Below are 23,424 nucleotides of genomic sequence, written 5' to 3' on the forward strand. Positions count from 1 at the left end.
AAATTATAGCTTTCCACGGTAGTGCACTTGAAAAGCTGGGGAACAGAAGATGTACAAAATAGCTTGTTATTTTAGATGGCTTAATGAAGCAAGCTAATGACAATTCCATGAAGGAAATAAAATGTCATATTGCAGTTTAGGTTTGTCTGTCTGCATTTTGGATGCTGGTGGGTAACTGAATGTACAGGCGGGACTCACGTATTTAATTTATGCTTGCAACCTGTTGTGCACTTCAAATATGAATGGCTGCCCCCTTATTTTAAATTCTGCTTTCTTGTCAATCTAAAATACCTGACAGTATTCTGATATGAATGTACTCTTTTCCCTAGTTCAGCATCTGCCTTTGTGAAACCTACTTGGTGTGAATGCGGTACTCAAAGGAATCTCCTTGAATAAAGGAAAAGATGGAGGTGCCAACAGTCTGCAGTCAAGATAATGGTACTCATAACTTCTACATCTCTTTTTCAATGAGAAAGAAAACTGACAGAAAGTGTTTTTCCTTGGTCCCTGTAACTCTTCTTCCATTGAGTTGAGAGAGATGAACATGTCTAGAAGTATTACTACTTAATAATTGGAATGATTCTTGATGTTTAATGGTGGTATGCAGTTAATTTAGAGAGTGTCAGAAGAGAATACCTGGCATTTGTTTCTGTCTTGTGAAGTCAAGGGTCTCTGCAGCTGTATCAAGAATTACTAATAACTGCAAGAGGTTTTTTTTTGCCGGAGGAAATGATTCTCTATTGTTTGAAGGTTTGCGCTTCTTTATGGAACATCTTGGTCTATTTGAGCCCAGTTTAATGTAGGGATAGCATTGTAGGCGATAGTTAGTACAAGTCATCTCAAAAAGAGGCAACTAGTAATGAGGGAAAGATCTTAAAAAGTATTTCCACCAAAGGTAATGTTCTGTTAGACACTAGGAGGTTCCTGTATAAGAGAATCCTTTTAAGTTAACTTTGTTTTGGGAGATATTATCCTGTGGGGCTCACGATCACGGTTCAGTGGGTTTATCATTTTTGTAAGTGCTTAGATGTCTGCTTTCCAGAAACAGATGATTCTTTTGATAATGAGGTACATTTGCAGGCTTTCCCAGTTTGGATACTCAATAATTCTGCCTGATGACTGAGGCAAAAGTCCCATCTGCAGAAACTTAGCAGCCAAGTGCCTGTATAAATTCATGCATAAGGAAAATACCTCAGTGAAACTAAAGTTGAAGATAGATCTCACGTAAGTGTTGGTAACATCGAGGTCTAGAGCTGAAACAGGAAACGATTAACTGTCAGTGGCTATAAACATTGTGCTTAGGAGAGAAATAAGTAAAGAAGAGCTTTCTTTAGGTTAGCTGTGGTGACTAGATGATAGCAGCTGATGATATTGTCTGCAGTAGCGAGAACTCAGCTATTCTGGGTCTGCTGCGTGAGCTTTAGTTTTAAATTATCATTTTGACTTTGGCTGGTGCAACTTTAGAAGCTCGTAGTGTCTTGGTTTTATTTCAGCATTTTTCTTGTATTACAATATTACTCATTGAAACATGCCAAGTTTAATGTTGTAAACAAATAAATACAAAGGAAAATCTCCAGTTACAATTGTATTGTATGATTACTTTGGCACTAAAAAGGAAAGAGACAGCTTGTGCTTACCAAAATAGACATGAATTGAGAACTTACTTTCCTTTGACATTCAGTGGGAGTCAGGCATCCAATTCTTATGGTCTCTTTAAGAACCCTTATAGCTTAATAAATCTAACTCCTAGCATTTGGTATGGTATTGTATTAGTGCTGTTATAAACATTGTGTTTCTTGGGAAGTGTGTCACATACCAGAAATGATCCATTGTCATTTGTGAGGTAAAATTAAATTCCATGCACTCACAAAAATCCAGTTTGTATCTAGGCCTGACTTTGTGTAACATCTTATCTATTTGTGACCTCTTAGTTTCTGCCTCCTTGAGATTTTAGAAAGACACTGGGTTTTTCGGTTTTCCACTGTATTAGAATACTGTTCCTAACAGATCAGGTGCTGCTTCTAATAGTAAGAACGGTTCTTCCCCCTTCCTGGGACCCCCTTCCTGGGTGTCTGTGACAATGGTATGTATTTGGCAGGAATTTGCATTTTCATTAGTGATATTCTCCAAAATGTCTGCACTTCTTAAGAGTGGAGAAAAACAGATGGTCCCTGGCCCAAACAGTGGGTCATCCAAAAGAAAAGCCTATAAAATGAACAAGGCGATTTTTTATGTCTACCCTTTCTCAGTAGGAGGTATGAGCTTGAACACAGACTGGTATGTGTGAGATTCCCTGTGTGTTTTTCTCACAGGTCAATTGAAAATTGCTAGTATTGACCTAACCCTGCTGGTTAATAACATAATAAAACAAAGCTCTTATGCAACAGAGTTGATTGCAGGAAGCCAGCAAAGCAGACAGGAAATGGGTGCATTTCTTGGAAGTATAAACTGAGGAAAGGTGCTCTTCAAAGGCCTGGGTCACTGTTTGGCTTTGGTTGGTCTTCTATTTGAAATGAAATGTCTTGCACTTTTCTGTTTCTTGGACTCAGGTATATCTCATGTTCTGACTCTAGTGCTACAAGAACTGAGTTTGCTCTGTAAAAGAGATGTCAATGGCGTTGGCATGTTATATGACCTGCTCAGATCCCGCTGGCTGCAAGCACTTTTAAAGGTGAAGTAATACTCAGCTGTGAAGGCAAAGGTTTCCTATAGAACAATCTCTAGGGATAGCTACTGTATTTTGCCATATCAGGACAATAAATGCTTATTTACATTAAGTGCTGGTAGTCCTAATGTCAGTCCTAACATCAGCAGTCAAAGTGAACAAAACCACTTTTGCTTTAAAGAAAAAAAAAATGTATTCTCTTTCATAATGTCCTAGACATTAAAGCTCTTCTACTTTACACATCCGTATTAAGGCCAGGGAGATGGAGACGCAGGCTGAACACAGCACTGCTCAGCTGTCTTTTCTATTCTTAGATCTCTCTATGGCTGTGCATCCAACTTTTTGGCATGGACGCTTGTGAAATTGTATTTTTTTGTTTTGCCCACACTGATCTGATGTGTAGTTGAAGATTTTCTGTTATTACAGAACAGAGTTTTGGCTGGTGTTTCTCTCTTGAGCAGAATTGTATCGCTGAGACAAATTCTGTACAAGTTCTATACAAATTCTGCTTTTCCTCCAACAACGGTTTTAAAAATCTTTAAATTTTAAAGAAGAAAAACTTGCAGTGGATAAGAATGTCCATAAAGTCATTTTAAATACAGGAATTTATTTTGTTTTAAGTTAAATTTGTTTTGTTAATCAGGCCTGCAACTAGGGGAAGGAAGCTAGCCATAAGACAGAGAATTGACGCTCTCAGCTATTGTCCTGTGTAATCAACTCTTTTTATTGGAAAATTCAAAACTACAGCATAACTGGCTAGCTGGCTGATAATATGGAAAGACAATGAATTATAGACTTAATTCCAGACGCATTAGACATTAAGGATTGAGATTGCAAGCTCTTTGGCTCTAGCTGGACTGAGAAATTCCTAGAAATACAATATTGTCCTTTGTGTGTTGTGTATGTATCTATACACGTGAACAGATCATACCATCATTGCATTGTCTTGTCTATCATGGCATAAATAGATTTATGAATGCCTCCAACACTACCTTGGAAAAAGACCAGTTCCTGTCACGCTGCAGGCACGTGCATTGACTCGTGAGGTAAGACTGTGTATACATAGTGTATTGCTTTACTTACTCATACCAAATTAGTCAACTTAGCTGCAGATAACAGTGTTCTGGTATTTGTTTTGTGTCTCAGGTCTGAGTACACGATATGAACTTGAAAGATTCTGTCCTCACTCATTTGTCAAACTACTCTGTAACTCTTACTGTGTTGAGAGGGGGGATGAGAAATCCGTACAGCTGTGATCACTAGACTGCATGAGCCCTGGCCAGTGTAATGAACACATAAATTATTTGTTTTAACCACTGGCCATATATTTTTCTTTCCATGTAACTCTGTGGTTCAGTGTTATGTCTACAATCAAGCGGTCTGACAGGAGGATTTTGAAAAGCTTTTTGGATTTTTTTAATCATAATGGCTGATTGATTAATTAAATTTCTGAATTAAAGGAAGAGTTAATGACTAGGTGGAGAAACTGACACTAGTGATGAAATTGCTTGAGGCACAGGAGAGAAAACTAATTTAGAGCACATGGCACTGTGCCTGAACTAAATTAAGCCTGGCTTGTTGTGCGGCTGTGGTCATATTGACCACAATAGAGCAAATTCTAGAGCAAAACGTATGGATATGTTCCAAGTCATGTAACATGAGGGTTTAACACTCTTACCATACCATATTCCTCTAAGTTCAATTTAGAGCTTTCTAAATGAACTGTCCACCAGAACCAGTCTCTGTGCTTTCCCTCTTACATTTGTCAGGTGGTAGAGTTACTGCGTGAGGCCCCTCAGTCTGGAGAGATCAAAGAGCTAAGACGACTACTGCGAGCTCCACACTTAAAGGCAAGTCCTGCTTAAGGAAAGAAAAAGTTTGCTCATAGAGCTGTCTGCAGTGGGAAGGAAACAGATGGCCAGCTGTTCACAAGAATTGGCAAAGGAGCCAGAAGAGACATAGTTTCCTAGTGATGAACTAACCTAGTTGTGAAATCAGATGTGGACTGTGTATCTGAAGTACCTGCAGTGGGCTGCATTTTATTTAAGGGCTATGTTTGAGAGAGATGTTTCTTACAAAGTTAAATTCTGAGCAGTTGATGCAGACATATAAAACCAAATTTTCCTTGTAATTGCAAAACCTGCATTCTTTACCCTGGAGTTCCAAATAGAAATGTTTCATCTTTTGTAAGTTTTCCAGAAGAAGTAGAGAGAGAAACTGTTCTGAAAACTTTATTTCATACTTTGAATTTCCAAGTGGAAAGAAGAAAATGTCAATGTGTGAAAGGGATCTGTGTTCACACAGGCACTTACATGCTGATTTCTGTTTTCTGACCAGTCATTGTTTAAAGCTGTTCTATTGTATGATCTTTGCTTATGGGTTGGTTGGTTTGCTTGTTTCTGTTTGTAACAGGCCTTGCTATCTGCTCATGATACTGTGGCCCAGAAAGATTTTGAACCAACCCTTCCACCACTGCCAGACAACATACCTGAAAATGAGGAAGCTATGAGGATTGTCTGCTTAGTGAAAAACAACCAGCCTCTGGTGAGGGAGCTTTCTGATGTCTGTCAAATTATTTTAACTTACACAATTATTGATAATGCATATTGGTTTCTTTCCAGGAATGTCACTGTGCATTCTTGTCCAGTTTTCCCAGAATCACAAGAATTGTTGAGATTGGACAGGGCCTTAGGAGACCATCTAGCCCTGCTCAGTGCAGGTACAACTAGAGCAGGTTGTTCAGTGCCTTGTCCACTGGGGGTTTGAACATTTGGCAGACGTTTTTATCTCCTATAATGAAAATGCAAATAGGATTGAGAACTATTCGTTTGGCCAAAATAGTAAGGAAGGGAGGAGAGGCTCTGAAAGGTTCTTTAGAAATCATTTGTGCTTATAAGCGGAAAACATTGTATAGCTTAACTAATCTGTTTTAGGAGAAGATAGCTGTAATATTTGATACAAAAAAGATTCCTTACAGTCAGTCAATGAGGTCATTTCAATATGATGGAAGTTGAAGACATTGAAGGACTTAGTTCTAATAACGTTACGTTATCGCTAGATCCATGTGATGTTAAAAAGGCTGTATGTTTCAATGCCTTTTTGTCATTGCAAAGATCAGCTGTGTGATGTGAAAGGAAACTTACAATGGTTCTTCAGTGATCAGTGTGTTTTTTCTTTCTTTTTATTTGCCAGGGTGCCACCATTAAACGCCATGAGATAACAGGTGACATAACGGTTGCCCGTGTGATCCATGGTGGGCTAGCAGACAGAAGTGGTATGTGTAATTTGAAAATAAGTAATACAAAAACTTGAGCTTGAAATAAGATATTTGAAGTAAGATAATGGCTTAGCTTCTATATTAGTCTTCCATTATAGAGCAAGAAGATCTATACATTGGACAGCGCTGTAAATAGTGATACGTTGCAGTGACTTTGATTCTGGTTTCATTAATTTTCATATGAATGTGCTATGTTTGAGACTGAGTTGAGGTACAAATCCAGTTTTCATTATGTATTCTTGTATGTATTCTTGACACCAATTATCATTATGTATTCTTGGCACCGATACCTGGATAAATCTGTCATGAGATTGATCAGGAATATCCCAAACTGCAGTGTAGTATGAATACCAGCAGCTCATTCCCTAATGGAGAAATGGAAAACATCACTAGTCTGTGATTCTGTACGATAATGGGCTTTAAGGAATATGTAGTAATACTTCTTGGCACTAGTCTAATAAATACTTTGGTAGCATTAGTTGCTAAGCAATCTTCCAAGGAGTTTCCTTGGAAATGATTATTTTGTCATCCTAGAATTGAATGTGTTCCATATTCCTTGCAAAATATACCATGAAGTAAAATTGAACTGTAATCCTTACAAAATAGTTCCTTTTAGCATTTTCTGGCCTTTGTACAGAGAAGAAAACCCAAACTATAGACAATAGCTGGTTAAGTTCCTAGTTTGATTAATGTTTTAATTGAGCTGAAGGAAAATGTAAAAGTAAACAATATTGTGACAACTTTGTAAAGGACAGAGAGGAGTCCCAAGACCTTCGACTGCACCTGCAATTTTTAAGGGTCTGACTCCAAGTCTCATGGTCTATTAATATAACGGGTTTAGCTAGAATAGTTTCAGAAATTACTTTGGGAAATGGAGCTATATTAAAATGTGTCTGCTACTTTTAAGGCAAATCATCAATAGATTGTAAACATATTGTACGCATGGGGGAGGTGGGAGGAAATAAGCATGCAAGCTGCTTGTGACCCATGGAAGTCTGCAGTCCTATCCAGGGGCAATATAGCCTAAACCCAAAATGTCTTCCTGCATTCCTGGTGTATGGAAACTTTTAATGCTGACTTCCACATCTGTGGTATATCTGTGTGTCCCTGCCTCGCCTATCCAAGATAATCCATGCTGTGATAAAACTTCTGCTGCTTTGATCCTTGTTTTCACTGTAGGGTTGCTGTATGCTGGAGACAAACTGGTGGAAGTAAATGGAGTTCCTATTGAGGGACTTGAGCCTGAGCAAGTTATTAATATTCTGGTATTGAGTCTTTTTTCTACTTTGTACCTTAAGAGTGACTGTATGCTGTTTCTTTTACACACACACACTCTTGGAGGAGAAAGTCTGAAATTTTTAACAGAAAATTCAGATTATTTCCTTACTGTGGATGAAGTTCACAACTGCTCATGAAATCAGAACGTATGAAACTAGAATTAAATCTAACCCCTCTTCTGGACAGAAATTAACTGTAGCTATTCCACCTGCAGCTTCTGGGAAAAAATATTAATTTATTCAGACTTTACTGATTCATAATTTTTCTGGAAGTTCCACTCAGTTAATATTCCACAAGAAAGTAGTGGAAAGGTGCTGTTCTAATAAGAGTCCATGTTACAAAATGCACTAGAGCAGAGTGAATGAGCGTGTAAGCTACATACCTCGCCTTGCAAAAAAGGGCAGTGGTAATTACTGTTGTCAGAATTCCCATGAAGAAATCTGTTGAGCTGACCCTGTTACTTACTCACCATTTTGCCCACAATCTTTCAGAGTTCTTCACTGCAAATTGTTAGTGCCAGTCAGTAAGGTATTGCTGTATGTAATCAGTATCAAGTCTTTCTATGTGTTATTTCCCTGGTTGTACTATTTCTAGGTAAAAAGAAATACAAACTCTATTGGAATGCTTAATTCTTAAATATTTACATTTTTTTCTCCCCCTGTTACATCACTTGTCTAACCAGACCCTGCCGCTAATTTAAATTAGATTTCAGTAGAAAGGTTTGGTATCAATTATTGTTGAAATTGTATATATTTATAATGAAACATTGAATTAAAAATATTTAGCAAGACTTTGAAGTTTCATTCTTGAGTTTCCTTTTGAAAAAAATACAGTATTGTCATATTGACTCTGTCTGCCTAAATTCTATTTGTAATATAGACACTAAGTAACCTCAACCATGCTGTGTTAAGTTTGTGCTGCCAATGTTTGGTTATTTGTGTTGAATACCAGTTATATTTTAATCCTTTTTTAATCATTTAGGCCCTGTCTCAGGGGACAATTATGTTCAAATTAATTCCAGTTTCTGATCGGCCTGTCAGCAACCAAACAACAGTAAGACATTCTTTTTTCCGGATTGTTACTGCAAACAGTTATCCCAATAACTCTAATGGTGTCATACAAAGAAATGGTGCTGCTTAGAACCCTGTTGCAATCCTTAAAGTGTTACTTGCCTTTACGGCTACCTCTCAGCTGACATCAGTATGCTGTTGCTGAAGCAGTAAACATAGTAAGCTGAAATATAGTTGTGTTAAAGGTAACGAAGACATTTTCAGAATGATCTAGAGCTTGAAGGTCAATTCTTTTCACAATGTATGAGATTAATTTTTTATTTTCTCCCTTAATGAACAGATAGGGTTTGGGGCTTGATCTTGTTTTTAAAACTTCATCATGAATTGACTTAAGTAGCAGCGATATCTGGCCCTGTGATTATAAAGCTCATGTTGTATCTCTTCTAAACATGGTTTCCACTTACTCTTGTATATTTTCTTTACCAGCTCTACGTGCGAGCAATGGCAGATTACTGGCCCTTGCAAGATCCTGCCATACCATGCGCTGATGCAGGTTTGCCGTTTAAGAAGGGTGAAATACTCCAGATTGTGGACCAGAATGATGCTCTCTGGTGGCAGGCCAGGAAAGTTTCAGATCTCAGTGCCTGTGCTGGACTTATACCCTCAAACCATCTTCTTAAAAGGTAAAGAAGTCTTAATTTTTCTGATTTCCAGTTCAAAAATTAGCCAGTTATTCAGACTTTACTATTTAAAATTTTCTTAAGTTATATAGCAGTATGATTCAGAGTGACATCTGACAAACATCTTTCCTCTTTCTGTTCTCTGACTTCTTGCTCTCCTTCCCTTAAGAGTACTTATGTGAGAACAAGCTTTTGAAAGCACCTGTATCATCTTAAACTGATGTCCAAGAAGTTTGCAGCAGTTGCCTAGTCTCTGTGCTAGTTGCTAAGACATCTAGTGGAGTGTGGCAGCTGAAAGATGGGTGGAAATTAAGGGCCCTCACTGTTTAGGACTATTGTCTGTGATTTAAAAAAAAAAAAAAAAGGCAGGGGAGAAGAGTGGGATACTAAATGTATAGTATAAGGGCATAGCTATATCAAGAAACAGTATTTATTTAAAGATGGCCTGTGAGGCATAAGTGACCTCTTCAGCTTTGGTCAAAACTGAGTAGACCGGATTAAAAGAGAGGAAGAAAAAAAGCCCAAAACAAAAAAACATGGTCAAGGAAGAACAAGGATCCCTTGCCTATTATTTTCTGCATAAATAGCCCGTTATTTTTACGCTACATGCTTTCAGAACCGGAGTAGTTGAACTGCACACTTTTCAGTTTGATCCTCTAACCACATGTCCCGTCTGTGTTACCTTCAGGAAAACATAAGGCAATTGCAGATGATAAGCTTTGATTTGCACTACATGTAAACGTAACTATGGTCCATATAATGAAAATTGAAATCAAATTAGGTTGTGATTGAGGCTGCAAGCAAGAGACTCTGTGGAGTAACAGAGGCAGTAGCACTACTACCCATAGCAGTAGCACACTCTCCTACTTCCCGGAGTCTGTACCACAGTATGGCTTATCTTCCTGTCCTTATATATAGACTGAAAATACTCTAAATACTTCTGGGCTGCTGATTTGGAAATTGCCTTTAAATAGTTCTGATAGCATATTGGCTTTCTTTCAGGACTCTGCAGTGGGCTAAAACATTGGTAATGTTTCCATTCTTGGTGTCTTCTGTCTGCTCAGTACTGGTTGATCTTATGTGTAAGCAGTGAATCTGACTGGAGCATAATGTGCTTGTGTTTTGTTTCTTCAACTGTGATAAATTTATTTCTATGTAGGAAGCAGCGAGAATTCTGGTGGTCTCAGCCTTTCCAGCCCCATCTCTGTCTCAAATCATCAATGTGTGAGTGAAAAGTTATTTCCATGTAGAGTAGGAAAGAAAGGTCTTGTCTGTATTTCCAGGGATACTGAAATAGAAGGTCACACAATTCAGTTTAATCCAAAGACGTTGCCATATTGCCACACTTCAGAAGTGTGTTAACTATGCCCAGGAAAATAAATACTCAATGGTAGTTGTACCTGGAGTACTGATGGTGGAGGTTGTTGTCTTCAGTGTACTTGGGATCTGACTGTGAGAGAAGCTGTGAATTCAACTCCTCCTGAAGTCTGTAAGATCTAGAAGCTCTCTAGGAGAACTGGGTGTAAATAAGTCTGAGGTGACAATTGTACTAGCCTAGCTTTCCAGGGACACAAATAACAGTTCTGCACTGGAAGATGCCACGTGATATGTTTGGTTTTGTCATCAAAACTATTGAAAGAAAGATAGAACTTTTTTCTTGAGGCGTAAGATAAGCTATGCTGCCCATGAGTTTATTCGTGGTGACAATCCAGAAACATTATCCTCCATCGACTACAACTTTCTGTAAACATGCAATTATTCCCAGACAAACAATGTTCTTCCTGTTTTCTTTCTCCCCATTTTCCTCTGTGGTTCTTTATACTAGTATAAAATTAATTTTTCTCTTGTGATAACTCCCAGATTGAGTGTGTTTCATTGCCTAGGATTCTTCTCACGCTGATTGCTTTGTTCATTAGAGCTGGAGCTCTCTTTCACCATAATTTTATTGCATTTTAACTGCTTCAATGGATATGCTGTGGGCAGTAAGCACTGTGGAAGAAGGTAGGAGATCATATGTGGACAACATTGCATTCCTGTATCTGGAATCGATATAGCACATGGTTTTACAGGCTTTTTAAAAAGTTGTCAGAAATGAGGCAGTTTGGTAAATACATGCAAAAGAACCCCAAGTTCTTGGCATTTTGTGTGCTTAGCATAATTGAAATCGTCTGGTTTTCACTGGAAATAGTAGAAGCTTACATTGCCTTAAAGTGGAAACTTAAGCTATGCATTATCTGGTAGGGAACTCACAGTTTGGATGGGTTGCTTTAAGGAAGGAAAGACTACTTTTTCCTTTCTCTTTTCCTCTCCCTCTTTCTCTCCCATCTTCCGCAGCTGATCTGAGCAGCTCTGAGAGAGTATTTCTTTAAAGGATGTGTACGGGCAGAATATGGCTGACAGATGCCCTGACAATTGCCCTGTAACTGGAAAATAGCTCCTAGCGGGCCTATCTGGAGGAGCACGCAAGAACAGAGCACACGAACAGTGCAGTACTGTGAGCCCATGAGATTGCCCAAGCCCACAAGATCGCGTTTCAGGGACGTGAATTGATGTGGTCTGGGGATGGGGAGGGAGCTGAATCAATCTTTTCTTTTCCTTTTCTTCTTTGTGAAAATAATAATAAAATCAACCAATCAAAACGCTTCCCTTGAGTGAAGCATATTGGAAAGAAATACCCTTATAAAAGCTACAGGTGAGAAGGGAGTGAGTAGAAAATTATATTCTGTCATTGTAATACTTAATAAATAGATATCTACAGGATAAACAGAGCGACAGCCATGTTCAACCTTTTATTATTTCAAAAGGAGAATTCAAGTTAGACGTGTTTGCCTCTCTGCCATAAGCCCTTCAGAGCACTAGTTTAAGAGCAGCCTTTTGCTCACTGAAGACAGGGAACATCAGTAAGTTGGAGTTAACAGTATTAAAATCTTTAAAGATGTCTAAAGCTGATTGAGCTTCAAATATTTTCTTTCTGATGTCTGAGTTCAGTCTTGTAAGATCTGTAAGGTTTTTTCCTCCCCAGTGTTTTTCTGATTCAGATAAATTTTTTTTCCTTGTGTTGGTCTGTAGAGGATGACATGCAGATTGATGAGAAGTGTGTGGAAACAGGTAACTGAATTCACTTGAGATAATTCTATTTGCTTCAAGGTAGTAGCTAGTTAAAGCCTGGTTTTGTTTCCCAGACAAAAGCATTCATTCTCCTCGTGAACTTAATGGTAGAAAATTCTATTTTTCATATCTTGGAAATCTCATCCTATATTAGTGTATTAAAATGAGCTTTTTGCACTTCTGGTGTACAGTGCCTATAGTGGACAGTTGTGTTGAAAAGAGGGACCACCCCAAAAATATCTGCCTGAATCCAACCTCTTTGATTCAGGTTTTGGACTGTGGCTGTAATGTTACCAGTTTTTGCCTGTTGTAGATTTAATGCCACAGATGATTGTAGTCTTGGAGAACCCACACAATTCATTGTCAAGAAACTGATCTCAGGAGAATATGTTTTTAGCAAGAGCAAGAATAGGTTTTTACATGTAAATAGCACCTGTGAAGACTGTTAGCTTGACTTGCTCTCTAAAGCAGTGCAGCTCATTCTTTCTTCTCCCGAGGTAATTCAGAACACTGTCATGGAGGGATGTGATCCTGTAAGACTGTGTGGAGAGAGACCAGACAGTTAATTCAGCATGGTGAGCTGTATTTGCCACCGCAGTATAGAGGGAAGTGGGGAAAGTGTGTCTGAGGCAGACTGATAGGGAGCTGGAAAATTGATTTCTGATTCTGAAATTCTATAGGAGGAAAAGAATTAAATTTTGAATTTATTTTAATATCTTTGCTATCTGGATTACTAAACAAGATGAAGAAACATTTGAGTCTGGTAAGTTCCTCTGACCTAACTCCAAATTCCTTGCTATTGTTCTGCTGCGAGAAGGGTATCCAGAGACAAGCAAGTGCCTTAAAAGCAAGCAGGTTACAAAACCAGAATGCCATTTTAGCTTTAGAAGCCATTCTGGCTTGAAAAGCCATCATGTAAAATCCTGTTGCCTTAAGTCTGTCTCTTGCTCTCTGAGTACCTTAGCAGTAAGTTTTTTGTCCTGTTATCCCACAAGTGTGAGTGTTCCTTCGTGTGCATCAGTACCAGATCTGTTTATCAAATCCTAATCAGTTATACTCGTGCAAGCTGTGACAGAGGCTGCACTGATGTCAGCGGGTAATTGGATTACCTTAGGGTAACAGAGGCCTGAATCCCCAGTGCCTGTAGGAGTTGATGTGGTAGAGAAGAGCTGTTCTGGATTCCTGATTGTGTGCATGGCTGGCATACAAGAAACAAAAATGCTTTTATAAAACGAATGATTTATGTATAAGACATACAATCAATCAGTGCTTTTTTTTAACCAAGCTGGTTTTGGGGTTGTTTTTTTTTTTAGGGAACAGCTACGTACTAACAGCATATTCAGAGTTCTGCAAAGCTTAGGCCTTCTAAAATAAATCATTTTTCCACTATGCTGAACTTCTTGTTTGAGATATTTGGTAATCATATGGAAAAAGTATCATTCCACCTTACACTTGCTCTTCTCCATAAGGTTCCTACTTGCCAGTCGGACCTTCTCCTCCTATCACAGGTGGTTTGTTCTCTTCTACCTCTCAAGCAATGCCCAAAGCTTTTAAGACAGAACCAGCAGGTCTACAGGGCAGTCTTTTGTTTTCAGGCTAGGATGTTTCTGATAACTGCACTTGGGGATTACTCTCGCAAATCCAATTGACTACTCAGTGCTGAGTCAGCTCTCTGCTGCATCCAGACAGTCAGAGGAATAAAGGTGCAAATATTTGCTATCTGACATTTTACTTTAAATTAACCACTAGTTGAACAATCCGTGTGATGTATTTTGCAAGTACAATACTGACATAGATGCTGTAGCTGAGTCTTTTATTCTTTGGGAACTGAGAATTCATGCTCGAACAGGTATATTTTAGATTTAAAGCCTGCAGTACCTGTTTCCTAAATTTCCTAAATGCATTGGACAATGCTGGTTGGATTTTTTTTTTTTTTAAATCTTAGTGTAGACTGTCTTCTCAAAACTAATTGTTTTATGTCTGTCTATCCGAACGTGCAGAGGAGCTTAAAGAAGGTAACGCTAACTTTTTTCTCCCTGTCTCCTGTAAGCAGTAATCTATTAGAATTTATCTGTGTTTATTGCATTACCAGGCACTACCACTCCTCTTAAATACCCGGTAGCTGAATTGCTTGTTCCCTGTAGGGTTCCATACTGCATTCCATACCATAAACAGAGGGTAGTTAAAGCAGAAATGCTCAAATTCAAATTTGAGCTCAAATTCAATGACAGCTCAAAAGACCTGAAGATAGAAATGATACAGGCATATGTCAGCTGAACGGTACTCTGACCTTTGCCCTGAATGAGCAGTTTTGTGCCAAGTAATTTTTTTTCACAGTAATAAACAAGTTGTTAGTACATATAGAAATGTATGAATAAAACTGTATTTTAACGGTACAAGTAGTGAAGAGTGTATAGATGTGAAAGAAGAGTAACTGAGATGCATCTAATTTTTTTTATACTTGCATGCTTATGAGATAACTGTCAATCGAAGAATCTAGTGCTAAAGGAGAATACATTTAATGCTTTGCAAATGAAAATAATGTTCTTGCCTTGGAACAATTACTACCTTTAAAGATATGCCTATGTCTTCTGTAACTAATTCTTGCTTTAACAAGGCCTAAATAAAGGGAATACACAGCTTGGATAACTATATGCATGATTAGGGGAAAACTAGGAGCTCTTTTTGAAGAGAAATCTAAACACTGCTGATGCCATTTTTTTTTCCTTAGTTTTTTTTTTTCAAATCACCTTTATAAAATAGTTGCTAAACTGCTAGAGCATTGATCTATTGGGAAATTGATAATTTTGAGGCTTACAGGAGAGATTTCATTTAAAAAAAATACATGTAGAGAGTTTAGAAGGCTCACCTGAACGATTAAGCCTTCACAATGAACAGCATGAGAATGGGGACAAAAAGAATTGAAGGAAACGGATTAGTCTGGGATGTTGGAGCACAAATATCACTGATCCAAAGATGATTAAAAAGAAATAATAAAATCACGTCTTCATTCTACCTGAAAGATCTGAGCAGATGCATGCTGCATTTTCCAAGCATGCTATTGGGCAGAAACTGAGTTATAAATTTTTTATTTCTGATTTTGAGCTACTGACTTGTTGGTTATTGTAATGTTATAACTAAAGAATTCTTGTAAGCTAGGTTTCACCTGAAAAGCTTAAAATATGTGGAGGTTTTTTCACTACAAGTATTTCAAAACATTATCTGGCATCTAGTTATCTTAGGAATGAAACAAATAAAATGTTGAGTTTCAAATCTAATTTAGAAAATACCAAGACACTCTAAGTTTAATTTTTCTCTTACAGAAATATTGGTCCTTTGAATTGGTCACTGGTCATGTGAAATATTTGAATATTTCATATTATGGAGTATTGTGCTTTTTTTATTAGATTAGGCATGGTACTTGTATAGTTTACTGAAACACTGTTTTTTATTTGGGATCAGCAATAATTGTTAGCCATCTTGCTCTTAAGCTTTCACTGTTCTTTTTTTATTTCATAAGTATTTGTTCTTTGTATTCTAGAAGAGGAAGAATTTGGTGAATTTGGTCAACGAGTCTTTATTGGTACGCAATGACTAAAGATAAGTAAGATGTTTGAGGCTTGATCTAGATTAAGTGCTTGTCTATAGTTAAATAAAATGCTTTGTTCTTGCAAGAATGCAAGAATTCTACTTGCTCTGTTTTCCAAACTTCAAGAAGTCGCTTTCCTCCTACTAATACTTGTTTTCTCCATTTAAATCTCCCTTCCTGTTAGGTTTCTACTGAGGCCTGGCCACCACTATTTTAACTTTACTGGCTGTTAAGATTTCCCTTGCTTCACGATTAATTTTGCTAAAGCGTAATGTTGTTCTGTTGTCTGTCATCCATTAAGAATAATCATAATGGCTTTCATTAGAAAAGTAGACCTAAAAGTAAGGTTTTCAGAGTTGGATGGTAAGGTGGAACAACAAACCTATCTCTGTTACTAAAACCATAGTGACCTTTAAAATATTTGGATTAATTCTGGAGGCTGGAGCAAATATTCCAGATTTGCTTTAGGAGAGTGAACCGGCTACACTATCAAAAAACAGTTGACCTGTTCCCTAGTGATGCTTTATGTGGCCAGAAGCTTCTCCTTCGGCTTGTTTTGGGGATTTTTTGGGGGGTCTTCAATCTGGGCTAATTTTCAGGTGACTTTCAGTGAGACTTGACCTCTTCTTTAGCTGTCTTTTAATGCTCAGAGGTTCTACCAAGCTGACATACTAAGTGCAGCAATGAAATTCACTAACTTTAACCCTGCAAAAAGCTCAAAAACCAGTATGTTGTATGGCTTAGAAAGAGACGCTCTAGACTAAAGCGCTAGTTGCCTGCATTTCGGGTGTATTTTCCAGTACTGATGTCTTTGCCCCTTACAGCTGGGTTCCGTAGAAGTATGCGCCTGTGTCGCAGGAAGTCCCGGACCAACCAGCAGTCATGTTATGCTCGGTGCCCCAGCAGCTGTTACAGCACTCTTGCAGCTCCATATGAAGAGGTGGTTAGGTACCAGCGGCACCCAGCAGACCGGAACAGACTAATTATACTAGTGGGTAAGAGGTTAATTACTTTCTCATGCAAATTTCACAACCTGTACAGAGGAGAGGAAACAGTCTTGGACTGGTCCACTAATGTTTCCCGCTGCTGATTGTGGTGGCTGCAGACTGTGCAGGTAGCTCTCAAAGCAACATTTCAAGAGTGATTGTCTGTAATTTGACTCCATTGTTGGTTTTAAAGTGTAATGAATGTATCATCTTCTTTGCTTGAGATAGTGAATCTTTAAAAAAAAAAAAAGTCCTCGGAAGAAGCCATACAGTTATGAATGCTGGTTGATAATGGATTTTATTAGGGAAATGGTTTAGTTTTATATTCAGTTGGGACTGGCACAGGAAGTGATGAGAAAACATTTGTAACTTACATCTTTACATGGAGGCATTTCTACAGCCAGTGTTAAATGCATGGATATGGCAATGGTAAGAAGAATGTTTAAAATTAAACTCCAGACTAGAAAAATCTCAGTTATGGGCAGTAGGGAAAGCTAAAACGATGCCTTTAGTAATGCTTGCTATAGGAAATACTGTATTAAGTGAGCTGCAGGCTCTCAAGTAGTCTTTAATGATAGTGACTGAAAGGAAGCTATTCTGCAGTGTTCCATGATCCTGATAAAGCAAACTGGGTAAAGGCAAATCCATTGTCCTTGCTAAATCTGGAAGTATTTGATAATAACTTTTTCTTTTAAAATGGTATTGCTGAGTTGCCTCCTGGCTATGACTATATTGCTGGGAGGTGATTTGTACCCTGAATCCATCGAGATGCTTCGGTCACTTCTGGTACATTTTTTGGGAACTTATTTACATTTCATTTGTGTGTGTGCAGTGTGTTAGAAAATTAGGGGTGCGCATGCGAAAAGTGCCTCTGTCAGTAATATTAGTTGCTTTTCCAACTTTTCAGGTCCTGCAGGAGTTGGTGTGAATGAGCTAAGGCGAAGGCTTATTGCAAGTAACCCACGAGAATTTCAAAGTGCCGTACCTCGTATGTAATGTTCTTCCTCTTTCCCCCACTACCCCCTTCAAACGTGATTAGGAAGTGTCAGGTACCTCACTCTTGCCTTTGTGTATTCACACACTCGTTGCTGTATGGCTGTTTTTTCAGCTCTACTGCAAGCCAGAGGCATTTGCTTTTATAAGGGTTCATTTAAAATTCTATCTTTCTCCTTATTTTGACAAATCAGCCAAAGGTATTTTCAAGTTACAGCTACTGAAACCCGTAAAGCTTTATGTAGCAGTAGATTGTCTGCATGATTTTGTTTAATCTTGATGTTTGCTTTTCCTAGATTTAAAAATAAGGATGTTTCTTAGGGATATTGTAAGTTCATAATGTTTAAGTGATCACATACGAGAATGAAGGCAACAGAAATTGGTGCATAATAGGCTTTGCAGCTTTCCTTATTAGCCTTCTAGTCTCAGATGAGACTTACAGAGCTTAATTTCTGATGTAATAATTGAAATTGTTTCTACCTGTGCTTATTTGGTTCTTGTGATTTGGATAACCAAACAGGAAGTGTATGAATCTGAAGCTGGTTGAAAATTCAGGAATTCTTTTGTGCGTAAGATCCCAGATATGGGGAAGGTGCAAGTGTGGGAAGGCTTGTGGGATGTTTCCGAACGAACTTTAATAAATTTTACCTCAGAGGAGTAAAAACAGTTGTGCAGCCAGTTCTAAAGCAGTTCCTGATTGGTTTGAGTCACAGATATTTGGATTAAACCACTCTCCTTCTGTTCCAAGAAATACAGATGTGCTTTGCTAATTTTCAAGGACTTGCCACTGGGCAACCAGTACAGTAGAAAAGGCTTTTGCTCTGGGTTAACAAATGGAAACAACTCATTTTATTACTTATGAAAATACTGATTTATAGTCCTTCATGAAAGTTGTCTCCTTTTCATTTATAAAATTACAAGAATTTACTTGCAGTTGATTTGTGTGTGTGTATCTCCTTTCAGACACCACCCGGGTTCAGAAGAGTTATGAAATGAATGGCCGTGAATATCACTATGTATCAAAGGAAACTTTTGAAAACATGGTGTACAGCCACAGGTAACTAGGAGAGACAAATTACATTTTTGTCACTTAAAATGTAACATGATCCAAGAAAAGACAGTTTTGTAGTTAGGTCCCAAGTCTGGGCTCCTCCACTCATACTTACTCTGCATGTTTGGTGTAAACTTTGGCCAAACTACGTGAGCCCATTGCTTCAAAAACTGTTTGTGCAGTTGCAAATAAGCGCCTCTACAATTAATCTCAGAATCCTTCGAAAGGAAGTGGGATGTCCAGGCCTGAGCTCATTTGATGTGCTTGTAAGTTACGAGTTTAACCCTTCTGGAAACTGGACTGCTTTCTAAAATTGAACAGTGAGTCAGACCTGTTCCTGATCTACATCTCTCTTGCAAAACCTCTGCAGTGATAACATTTCCAGCACCTGAGCTGTAAGGGCCAAACTTTCAAAAGTGTCTGCTCCTTTCTATGCATCAATAATCCCTCTGCTAAGACAGACCAGCTCAGCACCAGAGGCTACACTCCTTGAGCTGTGCCAAATGCTTTGAGATCTTCTGACTTACGATGTTATTACTACTATATAAATGACAAGCATTTTATCATTAGAATCACAACCTCTAAACACATAATTTGTAACAACAAGATAAGTAAAAAATGCATTCTTTGGAGATGTCGACCTGTAATGGTTCTGATTTTGTGCCCAGTGTAGCAAGGAAGAGTAAAGGTGGAGGTTGTTCATCAGTGTTCACTATGTTTTATGATCATTTAGTCCTGATCACTGGATTACACTTGAAGATTTCACCCTTAAATGGAACCTTTTGAGGCTCAAGTGCTCTTTAATTTTCCCTCTTCCTCACCGCTGTTGCAGAATGCTGGAATATGGGGAATACAAAGGGTACCTGTATGGTACCAGTATTGATGCAGTGCGAACAGTCCTCGACGAAGGCAAGATCTGTGTAATCGATTTAGAACCACAGGTGAGCTGTAAAGGGGCAGGGACTCTACAGTTCGTATCTCCTGGGAGGAAAAATAATTCTTTGTACATTCTTGAGCTATTGGAACAGTGTTAGTTGCTTTGTCTTGTTTTTCACTTTAGCTCATGGTGCTTATTAATAATAGATTATTCTTTGCATTGGTCTTGGGGGGGGGAGAATACTACAATGACAAGTATGTTACAGATCAGTATAGTTCATTTGTTTCCAAGTCAGCAGCTGCATTATCAGGTGGAACGGTACAAAAATCAGTTTTCATACTTGCTTAAAGCAAGGATTATTCTTTCATGTGGAGACTGTTGCATGGGATTTCCTCCTCCTCCAAGCCCTGTTAGTTGAGAGTTCTGTCCTTCCATTAGTGATCTCTGAACACCCTTTGGTAAAAGCAGCAACTACTAAAGTAACCAAGCAAAAGCAGGGAATTGTATCATGCATTTATTTCTCTTCAGAAGTAACTTACCAGCTGGGAGTAAGCTGCTGGCACGCATGACCAAACAGGTCTACAAGAACCTCCAGCGAGTGTTTGCCATGTAGACGATCACTCATCTAGGGACCACAGTTTGCAAATGTTTACTGTATGAGAAAGGGCAGCTTGCACAGCTTCCACATATGCCCTAGCATAATGGCAAGAGACGCTTCAAATATGAGGATGACGTTTCTATGGTGGGCATTGCAAAAACACTTTGAATGAAATCTTTGCATTCTTCAGAATTTTTTTCGTAATTACTTTTATTACCTCTAACACTTTGAGAACTACTTAGCATGCTAATCTTTTCACTTAGACACTATTCACTTTTTTTCCTTCTATCTTTGCATTGAATTTGCTGATGAAGATAAGGCTAATAAAGGCCTGAGTTTATAGATCTCTAAGAGACTTAAAGCTGTGTCCAGCAAAATCCTACTAAACTTCTCTGAATTACTTGCATATTTAGTACTTAGGAGCTGTTTAGACTACTGGGTTTCAGCATCTCTTCTAACTGAACGTGGAGAGACACCGTAACTCAGTAACTTTTAGAGACTTCCCTCTAATTATGCAGAGCTAGTGTAGTCAGAGCTCTAGGTTAGCAGTGGTTTGTGCTGCTTAAAATAAAAGTTAAGTTACATGACCTGTGGCGTACTACTAAAAATCCAAACTGCTATAAGGGGCAGATTAGGCCACACTTTAGTCTTCATTCCACATCTAAAAATGTCCTTGGGTTTCTTCTGCTACACTTCTCCTAAACAAGAGGGAGAAGAGGGGAAAAAAATGTAATCTTGCTACTTGAACAGATGTGCCACTATCAGTTTTTCTGGGTGTGAGTTAAAAGGACAAGTTTTGGGAAGGGGATGAAGTAATAGCACATAGCTGTTCTTCAGTAACTGCTGTGAGGTAGAATTACTGCCAAGTTGCATACTTGTATTTTAAATTTGGTGGCTTGGCCAACTTTACATGCTGTGCCTTCTTTTTTCTAGTTCTCACCACTGCTTTGCAGCAGTTTAAAAATGCTTATTAGCGTCAGGGAATGCTACACAGCACAAACATTTCTGAAAGCTGGATACTTTCTTCCAGTATGGAGCAATAAAGGTGTACTTTTTCCAAAGGTAGCTCCCCAACAGTTAAAAAAACAGATTTCAGATTCATCTTTAATGTTGTTGATTGTAAAGATCTGTTAATGACAACGTCCAGTCACTTACTGAAATTGAAAGCATCTCCTAATCAGGTTACCAAGCGGAATTAAGTGATTGGTATGCTACAGTTGCTTAACAATGTCTGGTCCAGGGATTATTAGTGAGGTCATTTTAAAGTAGGTGTTTCTGAAAAAGATTACTGCTAGGTCTGGAGATAACAGCACATTGTAAACAATTGACTTTTTATGGGAGTAAAACTGGGATGAATACACTTGAAATACTTCAACTTCTTTCTACTCTTGATTTGCAGGGCATACAAGTAGCCCGGACTCATGAATTAAAGCCCTACATTATATTCATCAAGCCATCCAGCATAAGCTGCATGAGGCAGACTCGTAAAAATGCCAGGATCATTACGGATTATTATGTGAACATGAAATTCAAGGTGAGATTTGGGAATTGAAGAGACTCAGCTTATTATTCTGGGATTCTGTGTTTAGAATGTAATGCATTCTACTATGTCACTATGTTAACTCTTTAAAAGATTATTGTGTCTTTAGGATCAAATCTAAGTTATTCTTGTCTTTTTCTGTTTGGTTTGTTGGATTTTTTTTCCCCCTCCAGATTTGCTTTGAAGCAGAAGGGTTGGAATTTGTACCTGGGGGATTGAGGCATTTTCCTTCAAAATCTCTTTAAAGGAGAGGCTATTTTGTATATTTTTGGTTTTATTGACAAGACTTGAGTCAACACATACATTTACTGTTTGCACTGAAACTTCTGGAATGTGCTTCATTCAGTAATTTAATCAAATATTTTTCATGTAGTTATAAGAATGTATTGTTATTTCATGTATGCTTAATGACAGTATCAATATCAATTCTCTAAGTTCTAGAGATAAAACACAAATCCTGCTTGTAGGAAAGGCATATCTTGTATTTACAGTGTGTCTAGTGCATTGTCACAATTGTTTCCATGCAAATCATAATCAAGTTTACCATCTTAAAATTTTGGAGACCTCAGTCCATACTGTCTATGGAAATGAATCATGATTGCTATGGCAGAAAGAAACATGAAACTGGGGAAATAAACTAAAACGTGGAATGAGAAGACAAGTGTTAGTGGATTTGCCTTCCAGTCCCTAACATCCTCTGCCAGCACTTGTCAGTAGAATAACCTTTTGGGACAAACGGATACTGAGACACAAGTTATTTCCTTGGGAAAGATAGGGCAGTCGGCTCCGTTTCAGAGACTTGGAACTGTCTGTAGCACATGTGCTTTACTATAGCAAACTGTAAATGAAATAACTGGAAATTAAATAAAGTACACTGGCCACTTGTTTACGTGGCCCAAGGTGTTCTGCAGATGCCATGCAGGTATGTTTCTCTTTACAACACTAAAGCTTTATAGACATACTCTGTGTCCCACAGGAAGAAGATTTACAGGAGATGGAAGATTCAGCTAAGAAAATGGAAGCTCAGTTTGGTCAATTCTTTGATCAAGTGATTGTGAATGACAACTTGCAAGAAGCATCTGCGCAGCTGCTGTCTGCAGTCCATCGTGCACAGGACGAGCCCCAGTGGGTCCCTGCAATATGGATATGCTCAGACACTCAGCCCTAATTCTGAGCAGCAGGCAGCTTCAGAAAGATTACAGCTTACGTTTTACTTCAAGAATAATCCTAATGTCAGGATTGCAAGAATTTATCTATGTATGTGAGGGATTTGGAAGAGGATTAGGAAAGAAGCTGCTACAGGAGATACAATCATACTATGTTCTGTGTAGCTCTTCAGCTTTTTACGTTACAGTTGCATCTACTTTTGTACAAAAAAGGAAATATTGTGAGCTCTCAATTACAAGAATAAAGAAAAATATATTTTGTTGCATGTATCTGCATAATTTACTTGTACATAGCTACAGAAAATTCCTTTCCTTTCTTTTTATTATGGTAATTCTGGTACTGTGATACCTGTACATTCTGGAAGCCTTACTGACAAATGATACTCATGTTCAGTCCAAATGATAGTCAATGTTCAGTCCAGAGCGTGCTCTTTTAGCATGCTGTCTTTGAGCAAAGAGTGTTACTTATAAAGGTATTGGTTCGCTGCTTATCCTTTTTACCTTTTAAGACAGGAGCAGAGTGGTGGTGTCACAATAAAAATGACTCTAGAAACCGTGTCTTTTGTTCCATCACCTCAAGTGAGTAAAAACTGACAGAACATGGAC

The 23,424-nt window shown here is 38.2% G+C and overlaps 2 protein-coding genes across 4 annotated transcripts in view; both read left to right on the top strand.

Moving 5' to 3' along the window:
- Window positions 1-419, top strand: part of ALS2 (alsin Rho guanine nucleotide exchange factor ALS2) — a 50,080-nt gene extending 49,661 nt beyond the window's left edge. For 2 of the 3 annotated variants that reach the window (XM_075153476.1, XM_075153477.1), the window contains exon 35: window positions 330-415. In XM_075153476.1, the coding sequence (XP_075009577.1) occupies window positions 330-396 (67 nt within the window). In that variant the 3' untranslated portion in view covers window positions 397-415. Of the gene's footprint in view, window positions 1-329 lie in introns of all 3 variants that reach the window. The other variant, XM_075153479.1, reaches the window with a different exon arrangement.
- On the top strand, window positions 387-23,371 carry MPP4 (MAGUK p55 scaffold protein 4). The gene is given in 17 exon segments (XM_075153500.1): window positions 387-438; window positions 2,550-2,671; window positions 3,634-3,711; window positions 4,435-4,515; window positions 5,078-5,209; window positions 5,858-5,939; window positions 7,122-7,207; window positions 8,202-8,273; window positions 8,717-8,913; window positions 10,070-10,134; window positions 15,560-15,601; window positions 16,432-16,602; window positions 17,501-17,581; window positions 18,550-18,643; window positions 19,470-19,578; window positions 21,512-21,646; window positions 22,629-23,371. Coding segments are annotated over 17 exon segments (1,773 nt in total). The 5' UTR covers window positions 387-404; the 3' UTR covers window positions 22,821-23,371.
- The last annotated feature ends 53 nt before the right edge of the window (window positions 23,372-23,424 follow it).

The sequence above is a fragment of the Calonectris borealis genome, chromosome 6 (assembly GCF_964195595.1).
Source record: "Calonectris borealis chromosome 6, bCalBor7.hap1.2, whole genome shotgun sequence".
Lineage (NCBI taxonomy): Eukaryota > Metazoa > Chordata > Aves > Procellariiformes > Procellariidae > Calonectris > Calonectris borealis.